This window comes from Stegodyphus dumicola, chromosome 7 (genome assembly GCF_044657685.1).
Source record: "Stegodyphus dumicola isolate Sdum_Otavi_A_Nest chromosome 7, ASM4465768v1".
In the NCBI taxonomy this organism is placed as follows: Eukaryota; Metazoa; Arthropoda; class Arachnida; order Araneae; family Eresidae; genus Stegodyphus; species Stegodyphus dumicola.
Genome location: NC_140774.1, coordinates 67,898,197 through 67,916,959, shown reverse-complemented (window position 1 = coordinate 67,916,959; position 18,763 = coordinate 67,898,197). Strand labels below are relative to the sequence as shown.

General features: G+C 34.9%; 1 protein-coding gene across 3 annotated transcripts in view; it reads left to right on the top strand.

The window, feature by feature from the left end:
- Nf1 (neurofibromin 1) overlaps positions 1-18,763 on the top strand; it is a 400,961-nt gene that overhangs the window by 6,322 nt on the left and 375,876 nt on the right. For all 3 annotated transcript variants that reach the window (XM_085820392.1, XM_085820391.1, XM_085820393.1), the window contains exons 2-3: positions 3,757-3,900; positions 16,801-16,893. In XM_085820392.1, the coding sequence (XP_085676518.1) occupies positions 3,757-3,900; positions 16,801-16,893 (237 nt within the window). The remainder of the gene's footprint in view (positions 1-3,756; positions 3,901-16,800; positions 16,894-18,763) is intronic.

The following is an 18,763-nucleotide window of genomic DNA, read 5'->3' as shown; positions in this document are numbered from 1 at the left end:
TTTAGAATTTTCAATACAAAGTTTCGCGCGCTAGAGACGAAAATGTTTTTTTCCCCCTCTTTTTTGTTCATGGAATAGTACTTTTGTAATCCATTAGTATTAAAAAATCATTATTTCTTTGCAAACTTAAAAAAAAGATACTGTTCATAGCAGAGTTCTCATTTTTGTATTGTAAAAGAGATATTGATTATTATTAGTTTTCTATTTAATGTGTCGAAACGCTGGTATGACAAGGACTTCAACTGCAGAAAAATATTTAAAGAAACAGTGCGAATCTGGAAAAAAATCATCTTCAGTATATTTAAAAAACACTGATAAATTTATAAAATAATCTGAATTAATATAAAAGATTTTCTTATATGAAATTATCTAAGTGCATTCAGTTACAATATTATTAACGCGAATATCGTTTTGTGTAAAGGTAAAGAAAATATTTTTTCGCGCTAAATTAATTAATGGATTATTTATTTTGAGCAAAAAAAAAAAGCACGAAAATCCGAGTTTAAATTATCGCGAAAAGTCAAAGAAACATTTTGTCAAAGAACGATTCATCTTAAACCCTGTTCTTCAATTTCCTATATACGTCGTACATTGATTACTTTTACTTTGGTACTTGCATTGTGAAAATAATATTACTATCTTCTAATTATTTTCACAGAATAAAATCTTTAGAGGAGGAAGAATATTTTAAATAAGTAGTTTATATATATATATATATAAGAAATTAATATGTGTGACAAAAATTAAAATACGAATTAATCACACATACAGGATAGATTAGTATAATTTTGGTATATATTTTATATTGAAAAATATTTTCTTTCATGTTAATTATAGAATAAATTATTTGAAATGAAACATTTTGATGCGTGTGTGATAGCTGAATGCAGCAGCAATCGGTCGTACTGTAATAGCGAATGAATTTTAGTCCTTTTCCTAAAAGAAATAATTTTCATAGAAAAGAAAAGAAAAAAAGGAAGAAATATTTTCTTTTTAATTTCTTACTTAAAGAAATATTTTTCTACTATTAACTGTAAAATAAAATGCGTGAAAACAGCTTAATGTAAGCATATAAAAAAAAAAAAAAAAAAAGGAACTTAGTTTGCATTTAGATTGTAATGCAAGTTAATCATATTATAAATTTAAATGAATAAAATTGTTTATTTCTAAAAAGATTTGAAGTAAACTTAATTCATTTACTCTTATCTATTTACCGTTGCTTTCATGGTATACCATATCACTCTATATTTCTTAGTCCTAAATTCCTGCATATATAACTTTCCTCTTAAAAAACGGGATCCTTAAAAAACGGATAACATAGCAGCATATTTTGCTGCGTGTTGGTCATAATACTGCTTTGTGCCATTTTTTTCAAACTACAAATGCAGCGTGTGAGTTAGTGAAATAATAGGAGAATATTCCTAGAACTTCAGCCAGCGCGCGCTATAAATTTCGTCACTCGTCTGTACTGCGATTGGTCTAAAGCTTCTTGAAGCCTTGTCCCCTTTCAGTAAAGTCAAATGGACCCACCCGCCCACTAACTGAGGACCACAGAATTGCTTTCTCCGATAAGTTGTGATGGGTTGTCCATACCGGTTTTTTTGAGTCAATATTGTTCACTCAAGTTGTAGACAGATCCAGTGATCATAGAATAGGCGTCCAGGTTGGCGCGATTTGTAAGTTTGAGTAAAAAAGTATGAATAGAAAGAAAATGTACATTTATTAATTAATATAATTTTTAATACAGTTTTTTATATTATTTTGTTTTAAAATATAAAATAGCAATTAAACCCTTCCGGTTTCGAATTTGAATAAGTTGCAGAATTATTTTTTCGGCGGAAATCTTTTGGCTATTGGTTTTAGCACTGATTGAAAACCGTCTTCGCCATTAACAGCTTGAGCTTGGCGCCATATAAATTCGATAAGGTAGGAGTCAAGATGATGACAGGCTGTTCCTCTCTGTTTTTTGTTGCGCCATTTGGCTGAGCCCCACGTGCGCTCTACATGTTCTGTGTGAACGCCCGTGTTGGGATTCACAAAGTTATATTTGTGATTAACAGTTCCATGCAGAAATCCAGCATTTTTGAAATCACTTGTATTATATCCTTTCCAGCAATCCGAATAAATGATGCTTCCTTCCTTGATATTTTCGCAAATTTTTTCAATGAGGGTAACGGCGGTTCTGTTAGGTACAATAACTAAAAAAGTCTCTTTCTTTTCTTGGCAAATTCCGCCGAAAACCCGTTGCTATGGTAGTACACGCCCAGTGTTATTTTTTCTTTTTACAAATAAATTCTTTTTATAAAACTACGTATAACACTTAGGGTCGCAAAATTTGGCGATTTATGCGAATTTTGGTCTGGTTGCGTTAATACGTAAGTACCAAATTTTTTCGTATTAAAATTTGTTAGAAATGTCTTACATTAAAATCTGACATCATTCATTAGCTGTGAATTTCTTTTAGTTCCATATACACTGGTGTGCAAAAATTAAGGACGAAGTCGAAAAATTAGCATATCAGCTGAACGAAGAGCCAGAGCGGACAGAAAGACCAATCAGGAGATTAAGTAAGGTGATGTACGGTAGCACATGCGCAGATACGCAAGTAGACGTAATGGGGGAGTGTCTGAGTAGTATAAAGCATGTTGTCGGTGTAAGATCAGTATTTCTGGCAAAGCGATTGCACGCTGTTATAGCAGTTAAAATCACACCGAGTTGCTGCCTCAGCGAGAAATGGCGAATAATCAATCTGTTAGATGACATCTGGATGCTTTTACACGAGGTCGAATCATTGGGAAGTTGGAGGAAGGCCGCAGTGTGACAAGTGTGGCTGCAGGGTTCGGAATTGCTCACAGCATCGTTTCACGACTTTGGAGACAATTTCAAACTACAGGAACAGCTATCTGGGGGTTTAGTAGTGGTCATCCACGAGGAACCACACCCGCAGATGACCGTTATATTGCCTTACAGGCCAGGAGAAACAGGCGGCAGACAGTGGGAGAAATCGCTAGACACACGACACAGGTGACTGGACGACCGATATCTTGTTTTACCGTGGCCAGAAGACTGCACGGTGGTGGTCTGTTTGCACGACGCCCTGTACGGTGTGTACCTCTAACGCCTGCCCATTGGAGAAGGCGTTCTCTGTGGTGCCGGGAACACCGGAATTGGAGAGACAATGAATGGGGACGAGTACTCCTTACAGATGAGAGCACATTCAGTCTGAGTTGCGATTCTCATCGCATACTCATCTGGAGAGAGCGGGGAAGCCGCAATCATCCCTCGAACATCATTGAAAGGGACAGGTATGGAGGTGGCGGTGTTCTCGTTTGGGGAGGCATCATGCTTGGTAGTCGTACAGACCTTCACATCTTCGACGCAGGTTCGGTCAACGGGACCCGTTATTGTAAAGAGATTCTTCTTCCATATGTGCGTCTTTTTAGAGGCGCTATGGGTCCGCAGTTCCTTTTCATGGTTCCTTTTCAAGAATTTTGGTCATATTCTGAACTTTTTTAAAAGCATCGAACTTTATACTACACCAAATTTTCCTTAGCTTTCTAATAGCACCAGTAGAAAGATAAAGGCATGAAAGATTTAATGTTGCACATTTTTTGTACTAAGCTCATATTTTATATATGTGTTATTTAATGTATTCAAGTTTGTTGCTTCTTAAGTATCTGATTATAAAGCATTTGTATTTTAAAAGTGAATGTGAAATTGTATTGCATTTTGTATATTCTTTGTATTTACTTTTAGTTGCCCTGTCGTAGTGGCCCACAGACTACTCATTCCAGAATCAATGTGGAACAAAACAAAGAAAGTCTTATAAACATTAGCAAATATAGATTTTCATTGGTCATCGCTGGTCTTACTAAAATTCTTCATAGTGTCAATGAAATGGTATGTTTGATTTCTGTTCTAAATACCGTAGGTGTTTCATTAAAAATTCTTGTGGAAAGATTTCCAAGTGTATGTTCTAAATGAGATCAGAAATCATTCAGATATCTGTAATCTGCTTCCCCCTCTCCTGCCTAAGTGTTTATTGTAATGTAAGTAAAGGCAGGCTTTTCCCTGCAGAAATTATACAAATGGGGAGAAAAATATTTCAAACAAAATACGAAACATACTCAATGTTTTTTTTCTTTCTTGGATTTGGATACATATGCAATTATTTTCATCTGAGTTAAAATATTGAATTAATTTTTATGTAATCTGTAAAAGTAAACTTGTGATTGTGTTTTAATTTTATCTATATTAAACATTTAAAAAAATAATAATAATAATGTTAAACGAAATACTTAACCTGTTACTTATGTACTATCGCAGTCATCTTAGTAGAAATAGATACATTTTCAGAAAACATTTTGCCAAACTCTGGCAATCATGCACATAACCATTCTTCTTTCATAACATTCTTTTCAGTCAAGCAATGCCACCATTTTCATATGCGCTCTGTTTTGTTTTATTCCAAGATCCAACAGTTTTTACGCACAAATCGTGATATTTTTGGCCCTAAATCGTGATTTTTTTTTTCCACAAGAGCTTGTGGAATTTGCCAGCACTGCAAAGAACTACATTAAAATTTCAGCAGTAATGCAGAATTTTGCTGAAAATATTTTAAAGAGAACAATGGGGGAAAGTATTTTCTTGATAGTCACTGTTGCTGACGGTTTCACGAAGGCAAGTCTCTGCAATTCTGTTATATTTTTGTAAGTGAAAACAAATCACTGTGTACTTTGGGAAAAAATTTAAAAAAAAAAAAAAGTGTGTGTGTGTGTGTGTGTGAGGGATTTGAAGAGGAATGTGTTTTATTTTTTTAATGTATTACATAATCCTTCATTAATAACTCAGATTTGTGTTTTAAATTACTAGAGTATGCTTTCTTTTCCTGTGTTGTTATTGTTTAGCACACTTATTATACATATTGATAGTATGCGAATATTTCTAAAGAAAGAAGGTGTGAAAACCACAAACTTGCACATGTTAAGTAACTTTTACACAGTCAAAAGTATTTAATCCGGACTCGTCGGGACTTCGGCGATTCCGGATTATCGATCATCAGTTTAAATCTGGTAAGATGGCATGCAAAAATTATAAAATTAAAAATATGAAACCGTAATTTATAAAATAAAGAGCAATTATGATCTAAAGACTATCAAAATTTACAAAAAAAGCTTAATATTTATTTGTTTACTTTATTAAAAATTTTTTTCAACGTGCGCATGCATAAAGCATACATTATGCATAGCCGAAATTAGCAAATTGCAACCAGAAAACTATTTGATTGTATTCGTGATATTTAAAATGACGAGGAATTTGATTTAAATCATATCAAAGACTGAGTACATTGAGATGAAACACTACATTTAGTAATGAATTATAAGCCGAATAAAATAAAAACATCTGCCCTGAAGATAAGGATAGTGCTGACAGATCAACTTCCAGTTCATTGTGTGTCGTTGCGACTCCCCCCCGGCAGAGCAGCGTGAAATTGATGAACATATTTCAGAATGGTTAGAGAAACAAAGGATATGCCTTTATCCATTTTTTGCAGCAATTTTACTTTTTGTTTGATGGACATCAAAACATGTTTTTGCTTTGTCCTTTGGCAGTTCCAAAATTGGAAATTCTTTTTGACATAATCAAAAGTTTAAGCTTACTTTTATAAAATTGCTCTAACAGTCTGCAAAAAATAATAAGCGGGATCCAGTTAGAAGATTAAGGAAAAACACAATCTGCAACATTAACTGAAATAGATAACTAGATAATTTTAGCTTAGCTTATACCGTCCATTGTACATTAAATGCGCATGCGTAGAGGTATTATGTGCATGCGTTGATGCATGCACAGAAAGTTTGTAGCTTTGAGGTCCGGATTATAGATCATTTCCGGATTAAAGACTTTTGACTGTATTTTCATCCTTAAAAAACCGCCAAATTGCTCCAAAATGGTTGCGATAGTATGTAAGTATCCTTAGCCTCTGTCCATTCAGTTAAATAAATACTAATTTTCCAAATATATTTGGACATTTTCTGATTTAGATATGATGACTGATTTGAATGAGTTTTCCAATTCTATTTCGAGTGACATATGTTAGGATATAAATTATTATTTGTAATATTTTTTATAACCTATTATAACTTATCAGAATATTGTTTAGTGCTAAAAATTATATTTAAAGGAATTAAATTTTGGAAAAAGATAAACATTAAATTCAACTGTTTCATTTTATGCATTAGGCATCTGTTTATACAGGGTGAGAGAAATAAATGTAGCATGTAGAACTTAATTCCAGGTTACAAAGGAACACAGCAAAGGAAAGGAAATATAGTAGTTAACTGACTATAGCAGATGTGGAAACTGACCACCATTCATCTTTTGGGCCCTGGTCAGCAAATTGCTGAAGGCAGATCGAAGCTGGGTCGCAGGAATTACTGCAATCTCATCTGAAATGGTCTGTTGCAGTTCAAGAAGACTATGAAAGTAGTTGTGATATACCTTAGACTTGAGGATTTCTGTACAAAAAGTAATTGCACACTGATAGGTGAGGTAAACTGGGTGGCCAGCTAAGACCAAGACCAGACTGACCTCTGCTAACAGCTCTGTCAGACATGATGATTGTGTAAATGTGATCCAAGTTGCGGTCGTCTGTATGGACAGTTGCTTCATCCTGTTAGAAGTAACTGTAGGCCTTTTCCTTCTCAGTTAATGCTGCTACAAATTGATTAAAAATGTTGGAAATGTAATGCTCTGAATTCAGTGTCTGATGAAAGAAGATGGTACTAATAATGTGGTGTGCAGACATTGCACAACAAACCCCAACCTTCTGATCATATGGTGTTGGGTGGAAGGTATGCGGATCCTCCACTGACCGGAACCTGTGATTCTGTAAGTTGACATAACCATACAGGTGAAACCAGTGTTCATCAGAAATAAAGAAATTAACCATGTCCATGCCATTCATCTCAGGGAACAGCCACTCACAAAACTGGAGTTGCTGAGGAGCATATGCTGGTTTTAGTGCATGATAATAACAACGGGTCCGTGACACTTAGCCGACAACCACTTAACCGACACCAGTTAGCCAACAGGACATTTAGCCTACACGGACACTTAGCTGACACGGACACTTAGACGACAGGACATTTAGCCGACAAGGACACTTAGCCGACAGGTCATTTAGCCGACACGGACAGTTAGCCAACACGGACAGTAAGCCGACACGGACACTTAGCCGACAGGACACTTAACCGGCATGACATTTAGCCGATACACAGAATTTGCCGTCCGGGCATTTAGCTGCAGGACAGTTAACTGTCAAGACATTTAGTCAACAGGACACTAAGCCGACATGAATGTATTAATAAAGTTCTAGCCTGAAAAGACAATTTTCATTGGAAGAAACTGGTTATATATTAAGTAAAACGGTTACTCTATTTCTGTTAGACTCAAGAAGCTGCCGAGCGGTAAAGTCACTGAACACTGGCAGTTCGGTCCAAATTTGAATCCCGCTAACAGACAGGCTGTTTTCGTGGTTTTTCCCATGTGTAAAATGTATACAAGGTAGTTTTCCTTATAAAGTCCTCCACGAAGGCATCCCTCCCCTTAGGCAAATAGCCCTCTGGCTTTGCCGTAATTATATAAACCAAACTTACTTCTGTTAGGTGGCCGCTAAACCAAAAACGAGAAAGAGAAGGAATGAATGAGGAAAAAAAAATAAAATGAATGAAAAATGAAATGAAAATTTATACATTTTTATCAGATATTGAGAAAATTTATATTTTATAAGAAAAACATTAATATAACATATTGCCAATTATACATTGTGACTTTCAAAACATAGTAAATAATATTATCTATTTACATGACAGATATAGTTAAATCTAGCATCGTTAGATGGCACTACATTACGGTGACTTTTTACGATGTGTCGCTTTGCTCCGCCCTACTTTGTGGCCCTTCCTTCTGCAGCTTCAGCTATGAATAAAACAAAACCTTAAAAAATATTTTACTTCTAAATTAAACATTATGCACTAGTTTAGGGCAATAAACATTAACCTAATTAAGTATTTTAAGTGACAGGCATGTTAAAAAAGTGTCACAATATTTTTATTTCAAGAATGGTAACATGAACTGCAGATTATAGTCACAAATAATTTATACCTTTGCTTGTTTACAGATTCACTTTTTGTAATTGTTTCTAATAACACAATAAAATATATTTGCTAAACTAACCCTCACCACCATATGTTTCTGTATAAAATATAATTCAAGAATAACAATAATTTTTATTGCATTATTCAGATTTTTCAGAACGGTCTACTCCTACTACGCTGAGGACAGCAGCTAGTTAAGTCTAGCCTATGATGTCTCGAGTAACTGCGCTTCGCAACAAGAAATGAATGATCCCACCTCATTGCGGATTCTGGCACGATATTCCTACAACCAAGTTATGCCTAAACACTATTTGATAAATAACTATAATTGCTCCCTACGAATATAATTGCTCATCACCTCCTATTTTGCTAAAGTGGTATCTGAATGCTTCGCATTCAAATCTCCTGAACTTAATGCTAGCACAGAAAAAGTTATGCTCAGTAATCTTTTTCACTTGCTATATTTAATCAGTTTCACTTGCTATATACAGGATAAGGCAATGCTTGGATACCTTGAACTGCGACTGTGTCGCTTCATAGTACAAGGAAAATAAATTTCATTAGTGAGAGGAGCCAAACGATTTTATAAGGGAAAGAATGTAACATGATGTGATGAGTAAAATATTAATGAAACGTAAAGATATTAGAAATTTGAAAGCATTTGAAAGAGCGAGATTGGAAAATTATTATCAAGGAACAATTAAACAAGGGAAATTAGTAATCATGTGAAAGTGTTCAAAAGAAACCAGTTGATTAAATGAAGAAGGATTACGGATAATTTTTGAAGATCCTATATTAAAATGTAATTAAGCGACCGTTGTACTTAGCTAAAAAAATTCTTTTTTCCTTTTGAAATTTAATTCATATTCCCTGACGAGAAATTTCAGCGCTTTTTCAATTTGGCCAATATACACCAAACAGCACGATACATATCAAGCAATGCTAAATTAACACAATAATTAAAAGGACATATGAGATCTTTAAGAATCAAAAACTGAATTTTACTGATAGTGAAAAAAATAACTTAAGTATTGAATTTATGGAGAAGTCGAGAAATTTTGTAATCCATAGTAAGTTTGAATAATTATTGGGTAAGTGTCAGCTAAACTTCACTGTCGGCTTAGTGTTGACTAAATGTCTTGACAGTTAAGTGTCCCGTAGCTAAATGTCCTGACGGCTAACTCTCCATGTCGGCTAAATGTCCTGTCGGCTAACTGTCCGTGTCGGGTAAATGTCCTGTCAGCCACGCATCCTTGTCGGCTAACTATCCGTGTTCGGCTAAATGACCTGTCGGTCAAGTGTCCGTGTCGGGTAAATGACCTGTCGGTTAAGTGTCTGTGTCGGCTAAATGTCCTGTCGGCTGAGTGTCCGTGTCGGTTAAACGTTCTGTCGACTAAGTGTCTGTGTCTGCTAAGTGTCAACGTCGGCTAAGTGTCCTTGTCGGCTAAATGTCTTGTCGGCTAACTGGTGTCAGTTAAGTGTCCCATCGGCTAAGTGGTTGTCGGTTAAGTATCCGCGACCGAATAACAACAGATACTTTGCTGGGATGCATTTTTAGGTCCAGCTAAAGTATTCATTCACATAATTGACTTGATATTTCGTTCTCTTGTGACAGGCATCTGATTAATTTGGTAGGACTCTGAAGCATTTTCTATTGAATTGCAGCCACATTTTCTGGTATTTGGAATATATTTACTTCCTTGTCCGAAGTAAAAAGGAAGTATTGTAATAGCAAAAAATTTCAGGTATCATATTTCAATGAAAATATCCATTTTGACCACTATCAAATACAATTTAACAATGTTTTTGCGGGACATCTGTAGATAAGGACAGAATAAAAGACTCTTTTTTTTTCCCCCAAAAAAAATTATAAAACTGATTCAAAATGAATTTTGATGAGATTTTTTTTGTGGCATCTGTACGTATCTCGCATAACTAAAAAACGAGTAGACTCAGAACATTGAAATTTTGTATTCGTTGCTGTAACATGTAGATGTGCACCTCCTATTTTGGTTGCAATCGGCCACACCAAAACTATATAAATATATATATACATATCTCCACTCTGTTACTCAGCTCAGTGAGCTTAGTTTCTTTATAGTTATATGTTTGTAAATTGTGGATTTTTTTTTTTGCTTTAAAAATGATTGAATTATGTTGTTCTTATTTTCTGGTTAAGATTTTTATGCTTTTTAGTTAACATGCATGGAATAATTGTGGAATTATCAAAAATTTGAAAGTTCTTTTAAGTGCGGCTATGCCTAATTTCGGTTTACATGGCAGCCATATTTGTTTACATTTGAAACTTGGCAGAATAGTTGATTTGTTGCCAATCTTGAGAAACTAAGCTTCACAGCAACAATGTAACGTCTTCTTTCATTAATACGAATTAAACTATGCTTGATTCATTCTGGAATTATCATTTAAGTTATTAACTTGTTTTTGCATAGAAACTGTAATTTTAATATTAAAAATTGTTTTTTTAGTTGTTTTAACTGTACTTGGTGTTTTATGTTTTTTTATATCTTTCAATGCGTATATGCATTAGGTGAGCGGAGGCTGAATCATCTGTGAAAAACTGTTTCATTTTTATTTGTTTAATTGCTTTTATATATCGTTTTAGATTTATTATAGTATTTGAATAGAACATGTGGTAATTCTTCAGATGATATAATTTTTGTGCACTCTGAGTTATAAAATGAAAGAGATGTAACTCTGTTAAGTGAACCTAGTGCCAGAGTGTCGCTGTGAACTTTAAAGAGTCCATTTATTCTATTATGGTTTATTCGCTAGCAAGGAGGTAGATTTAATTCAAAATTCATTAACTGTTAATTCAAAATGTTTAAATAAAATGCAGGAAAATTGTGTATTATTTAATATTCCGTACAAGGAAGTCGTGCGGTGTACGCATCAGATTTTTTGACATGTTGAAAGCAGATCCTGTCTGACGCCATTTTCTGGCTAATAATTGCACAGCACACTTTGCTGGCACTGTGGTGCCATTCAACTTATGAGCAAACAACTGACTACACTCTTTCCACAATTTTGTTGCAACATGACTTTCTTCTGCTGCACTGTGAGTACCATCTTTGCACTGCTCAACTCGCTCTAAGATGGTTTGGATAATGTGTACATCACATGGTGTGATTATATGCATACATTCACGTCCAATTGCATCCACTTGTCCGGGCCACTTTTATTTACTTTCCTGTGCTGTGTTTCTTTGTAATCTGTATCTCTGTTCACCGAGCCATTTTTATTTGCCCCACCCTGTATAAAAATGGAATTTAGCTAGAGAATTCATGATTTGTATATGAGCTAAAAATTGGCATCTTAATAAAATTGTTAAGGCGTTACAAGCATATATTCTGTGTTATTAATCATATTTCCGTAGAGGTAAAGGCAGTTTATAATGACCATTATGAAGTATCCTAATGGTTTTTATTAAGGTAGCGGAAAGTCAATGTGTATAATGCGTGCATTACCAGACTACAGCTCTTTGTCCCGTTAAATACAGCTTGGGTTGTAACATACACGAGTTTTATTTTTGAAAGATTATTCCAAACGGAACAGAAATCGTTAAACGATATGGATTTTAAAGAGTTTTACTTTTCAAAATTATATATACAGAAATGTTAAGTAATTTCAGATTGTACATCATTTCTTCAACTGCTGTGGTACTGTTTGTACAACAGATAAAGAACTTTAAAGGACAAATACATTAGCAAAAGATAATGTTGATGATATAGTTTAAATTGAATAGCTGTACTCCATCTAGTAGTTAATGGAAGAAGCAAAACATATCTGATGTTCCAATCTGCATTTAATGAATTAATTGAGAATGATTGAGGGTAAGCTCTGTATGCTGGTTGGCATAGAGAGAAAATTTTGAAACTAACCTTCAAAAACTAAATTATTATTTGTTTGTGCAAAAGCTCTACTAAAAGCTGACAGCTTATTTTAAATAAATTTCATATACTGAATAAGGCTTCGCTGCAGAGCACTCTTTTGTTGAGTTGGAGTATTTGATTTAGAGTTCAGATTAAAGGAAAATCATTCTATTTTTCAGGTCATGTTTTCTTTCTTCACAAGAATGAAGAAATTTTCACTTTCTTCTAAAGAAATACTACACTCACGTTTGTGAAAATTGCAACACCATGAAGGACTTACGCAAGTGAGCTGAAATTTTCAGGAAATGCAAAGTAGCGCATGATATGCAAATGATTAGAATTGCAAATCCGTAGCGCATGCGTATGCTGAGCAGCACCCTCTGAATGGCTGATGGATCCGAATAAATAGACGGCTGTAGCGAGGCGTGTATGGTTATCGGTCGTTATCTGCTAGTGGTAAACGTTAACTCAATCTGTACTTATGCCTCGTCGACGAAAGAGAGCGAGATTTGAACAACTTACAGAGTTTGAACGAGGGAGAATCATCGGCCTTCGTGAAGCTGGATTGTCGTATCGTGCAGTAGCCTCTCGTGTGCAGCGTAACAGCAGCACAGTGATGCGCGTTTGGAAGCAGTGGATGGACGAGTGTCGGACAACTCGGAAATCCGGGAGTGGACCCCGAAATGTGACGTCAGCTCGCGATGATAGACACCTGGTCCGCATGGCGCGGACGGACCGTACAGCTTCCTCTAGACAATTGGCAGCACTGTGGTCAATAGCTACAGGTGTTTCATTGTGTGCTTCATCAATTCGTAGACGTCTGCTGCAGTGTGGACTGCGCGCACGGACTCCTTTATACAGGATCCCCCTAACGCACGACTATCGCCGCCTGCGGCTACAATGGGCCAATCAGCATAGAGACTGGCGTGCTGATTGGCAGCATGTCGTGTTTTCTGACGAATCCCGCTTTAATTTGTGGTACCATCGTGGCCGCATTCATGTCAGACGCTATGCCGGTGAACGGCACCTTCCGGAGTGCATTATCGAACGCCACAGTGGACGAACACCCGGAGTTATGGTCTGGGGCGCCATAGCATATCATAGACGATCTCAATTGCTACGAATTGTGGGCAATCTGAACAGCAACCGGTATATCCGTGAAGTTCTACAGCCCGAAGCTGTTCCCTTCCTTCAAAGCTTGCCAGGCGCTGTATTTCAACAGGACAATGCCCGCCCTCATACTGCTCGGATTGTTAAATCCTTCTTTGCAGCGCAGCAGGTACAGCTTCTTTCTTGGCCTGCGTGTTCCCCGGATATGTCGCCAATTGAACATGTGTGGGATGTCATTGGTCGGCGTCTTGCTCGTGATCCTCGTCCTGTTGCGTCTGCAGACGAACTTTGGGTACGCGTACAAACGATATGGAATGCTCTTCCTCAGTCAGACATTCAAACTTTGTTTGACTCCATGCCACGTCGTGTAGCAGCACTTATTGCGGCGCGTGGTGGCCACACAAAATACTGATTCTGATCTCTTGTTCTTGTTTGTTTGCTTTGAACATTTAATCATTTATTTGTACCACTACCACTCAACTGTGTATTAAATTGCATTCAATTATGACGATTCCTTCTTGGTGTTGCAATTTTCACAAACGTGAGTGTATTTTATTGCTTCTTAATTTGCTATTATTAAAATAAATTCTCAAAGAACGTGTATGTTTGAAAGTGCATATATGACACACCCATCTGGAAGATCAATTGCAAGCATCGATGCACCAGTGCACCATCTGGCTGCTAGTGTCATTTGGGTCTATGTATATTTGACACACCTGTCTGCAGGGGATTTCTTAGTTCATCAACATGCCGTCACAAAGGGTTTAAAATACTGCTTGTACTGTCATGACGTGTACCTCTGATATGTGCATCAGTTCAGTCTATGGACACTTTAAGTAAAAATTAAGCATGGAATATCAAGCATGGCAATCTTCTCCCATGGAAAGTGTTTTCTTGGTGTGGCATAGGCTGATATTTTTACATTTCTTATAACTAGTGTCTAGAGTATCTTTGGATAACTGTCTAATGGGTAATGGCTGTGATTTGATGAAGTTACTACTGTAGTGATCTCGAGAGCTAATCAAAATACTCACATTGCAAAGCAGTTTAAATATCAGAATCTGTTGCACATTAGCTCTTTTGCAACAGTGGTGTTATATTCGACTGCCACATAAGAGACCTGGGATCGAATCCCAAGGTCATTATCATCTTCAAGTTCATGCGAAACTCATGTGCTGCTGCACTTTATGATATTTGACTGCCGCATAACAGACACGGGATCAAACCCCAAGGTCATTATCATATTAAGATGTTTGCGAGTGTAATAATTCTGTGTTACATTGCAAAATAATTAACAATTTTACAGATAAGACCAATAACTTCTGTTATTTTGTCTGTATTATCAAAAAAATTACCAGATTTATTTTGTAATAAAAAACTTAAGAATAACAGTACCTAGTTCCAGAGATACTCAGATTTCTCAAGAAAATTATTTTATTTTCTTTCCATGCAGATTTTTCCAGTGGTACTACTGTGTGCAATATATTAGTCAACATATTTTACCTTATTGGTAAATTTTGCTTACAAATACTATGCCCGTAACTGCTGCAAAGCCCTATTTATAAGCATTGTTAACTACGTCCATTTGGTGTGTATTGTTCTAGTAATTCCAGCCGTGCTCCAACTAAACTTTAGCAACATACTTTAATAATTGCTGTGCAGGATGTGTTTAACTCTCTGTAACAGAAATGTTTTTCATATCGCATTTTTGCATCTTTTGGTCTTTCACATAGTAAGGTCGGTATATATTTGCTCCACTCTCCTTAGCCCTTTCTTACTTCTCTCTTTTTAGATTATGTATCTATCTATCTATCTATCTATCTATATATATATACAGTCAAAAGTCATTAATTCGGACACCCATTATCCGGAATGATCTATAATCCGGAACTCAAAGCTACAAACTTTCTGCACATGCGTCGCGTTCACGCATGCGCACAGGCATTTAAGAGTGCACATAAGACCTTTACGGCTGCGAATATGTTTGTGCACATGCGCGTTTAATGTGTAACAGAGGTATAAGTTAAGCTAAAATTATCTAATTCAATTAATGTTGCACATCACATTGTTCCTTAATCTTCGAATTGGATCCGGCTTATTATTTTTTGCAGACTGTTAGAGCAATTTTATAAAAGTAAGCTCCGCGGATTGGAAGTTGATCTGTCAGCACTATCCTTATCTTCAGGGCAGATGTTTTTATTTTATTTGGCTTATAATTCCTTACTAAGTGTAGTATTTCATGTCGATGTACTCCGTGTTTGATATGATTTAAATCAAGTTCCTCGTCATTATAATTTGCTTCCGATAGTGAAGAAAGTGACCCAGAGGTTATTGAAAACGAAAACATTTCGATTGACAAATTAGTCGGTATTCTCAACACAGCAATTATAGGACTTGAACAGCGGAACTTTGTAACTAAACAAGAAATTATGTCTGTTTAATAGAATTAAAGAGAAAGTATTATCACATGAAACGAAGCAACTTACATTGAAAGAAATGTTTAATAAAGTAAACAAATAAATATTAAGCTTTTTCTTTTTTTAAATTTTGATACCCTTTAGATCATAATTGTTCTTTATTTCATAAATTACGGTTTCATATTTTTAATTTTGTAATTTCTGCATGCCATCTTACCAGATTTAAACTGATGATCTATAATCCGGAAAAATCGATAATCCGGAATCGCCAAAGTCCCGATGAGTCCGGATTAACGACTTTTGACTGTATATGTATTGTCATTTTGAAGATTTCATTTTAAACTCATTGCACTTGCATGCTATTTCTGTTGATAGTTAGAGCTGCTGCTTCAGACATATTTCAGAATTGTGAACTTTACTGATTTTGTTCTTCAAAAACAGGCACTTATCGCACGCATTATGATATGTAATTCAGTTTTAAGGATATGTTTCTCATGAATAAAGAAAAATGTATTTAATTGATCGTGATTGCAGGGATCTGAATTTTCTCATTTAAATTATTACATATATGTTATCTAAAAAGAGATGAGTAAGATGATGCACAGAGAAGCACAAATATAATAATGATATATAATTACATATATCATCTTTCATACTAACCCTACATCAATAATAGTCATGAGAGATTAGCTCTCAAGTCCATTAATTTAGCTGGAAAAGAATCCAAATAGGTATTTCCATTTTCTTCAATTTTTATGCACTTGTAGGAACTTGTACAGTTTTGGCAGCTCTCCTTTTTCTACCCTATGGATTTTCGAGCAACATAAGGTAGTCTTTGCTGAATCAGTTTCAGTCAGAATTTCACCTGTAACAAATGACATCATGTTGCAAGCTTTTGTCCTTTCAGAACTTTTAGGAAAAAACCTAAACATTGAGTCAATTTCATACTGATCTAGATATATTGGTTGAAACTGGTGAGCAAATTAAAAAATTTAACTATTTAACTCTCTGGAATGCTTATTAAATAAAATGAAATAATTATTGTATTATAATTATAAATAATATTAAATAAATATGAAAAATAACACTAGAAAGCAAGGGATGTCTATATTACTAATTTGTATCAGATATAATTAATATATAGCTAGTAAGTACTTTTTGTTATATTGGCTTCAGTAAGTGAGGAAACTTGGGAGATTATTATATTTCAGTATTTATTTCTTTCAGCGCCAGCATAGTCAGTTTCAACTAGAATTTGAGAAGAATTTTTATGAATCTCAGCTTATTGTACTGGATACATTGGAAAGATGTCTAAGTGGAGTAAGTTTAAAGCTTATTTGTATATATGCTTATAAGTTGAACATGTACTTTAAAATAAAAATATTTGAATACAAGTAATTTTAAAAAATTGAATTAATTTATATTATAGAAAGTAGCTCATTTGTGGGTTTTGTGAATAGTGGAGTGTCAGGGATTTAAATCACAATTTTGATCAATTTCACGCTGCTCTGCGAGGAAGGGGGGGGGAGAGTCGGGATGCGCAATGAACTGGAAGTTGATCTGTCAGCACTATCCTTATCTTCAGGGCAGATGTTTTTATTTTATTTGGCTTATAATTCCTTACTAAATGTAGTATTTCATCTCGATGTGCTCTGTCTTTGATTTGATGATCGTCGTTTATAAATATCACGAATACACATCAAATAGTTTTCTGGTTACAATTTTCTAATTTCGACTACGCATAATATATGCGCGCGTTAAAAGAAATGTTTAATAACGTAAACAAATAAATATTAAACTTTTTTTTTGTAAATTTTGATACCCTTTAGATCATAATTGCTCTTTATTTCATAAATTATGGTTTTATATTTTTAATTTTATAATTTCTGCATGCCATCTTACCAGATTTAAACTGGTGATTGATAATCTGGAAAAAACGATAATCCGGAATCGCTGAAGTCCCGACGAGTCCGGATTAAAGACTTTTGATAGTAGCATACTTTTTTGATTGTAGGCTCTTTTAACCAAAAATAATCCTCTGCTTGCTGTATAGTAGAAAACAAGTCTGAAAACATAATTTTTATTTTCTTTCAAAATGCAAGTGAAGAAATACAGCAGTATTGACTCTATCCTTGTTCATGTAAACAAAGTGTGGCTTATCAAGAATCAACCAAGAACAAGAGTGGAATGTTATAAAGGTGTTATTTTTTCATGCTTGCATGTAATTGGCATTAAATCACATTGCTTGGCAATTCTTTCACAGTCAGTGGGATAATATGCAAGTACAATGGAATTCTTTAATGGGATAATGTGCAAAACATGAAAGCTAAGAACAGTTTTTTCCAACATAAATTTTTAAAATTTTGATTCAAATTCTGTTATTTAATATTTGTATTTTCTGAGTATATTTCTGTCTTCTTGAACTAGTTTCCTTTCTGAAGTATGGAAAATGTGATGTGTTGTTTTACAAAAGATGTTTGAAATTTTGATTTTGCTTTCGGAAGCTTTAATTTTATCAACCATGCTATATATGAACTGGCTTTTTCCTTGAAGTTAAGCCATTCAGATACTGAGTTATATCGACAAGAAAGGCAAAATCACGCATCCATTTTTTAATGTTGGATTGGGAAAATGGATATTCTTTCATTTCTGCATAGATGCTATTTAGCATACCACCTCTGCTCAACCCAGTATATATGTGTTATAAATTGCATCACCATATTCACTTTCAAAGTCTTTTAAAAAGTTCTTTAACTTGCCCATGACTGAATGCTTAAAATTTGAGAAAAATAATAAGTTTTATTTCAGTCATAGTGACATTTGGTATATGTAAAGTTTTTGCACAGAGGTTCTATTGAAAAAACAAATTACAGTTATCAGTCAATATCAAATGTGCATGTTAAGAGCCGTCAGGAAGCCTTCGAGTTGAGAAACATGCCTGTTGCCTTATGTTTATCAAAATCCAAGTGTGTATGAGTCATATTTGTCTTATTTCGAGTAGAAGGCCAAATCTACATGTATCTCAAATCTTGTAGACGTATAACACTTTTTTTTTTTAAATAAGTAAAATATTAATTGTATGTAAACATTCCAAACCTCTGACACAAATGCATGATGGGCAGGGGCAAACAAGAAAAACTCTGCCACACCGGTGTGCCAGCCAGGAAATACTGTTTTATGCTGGCACACA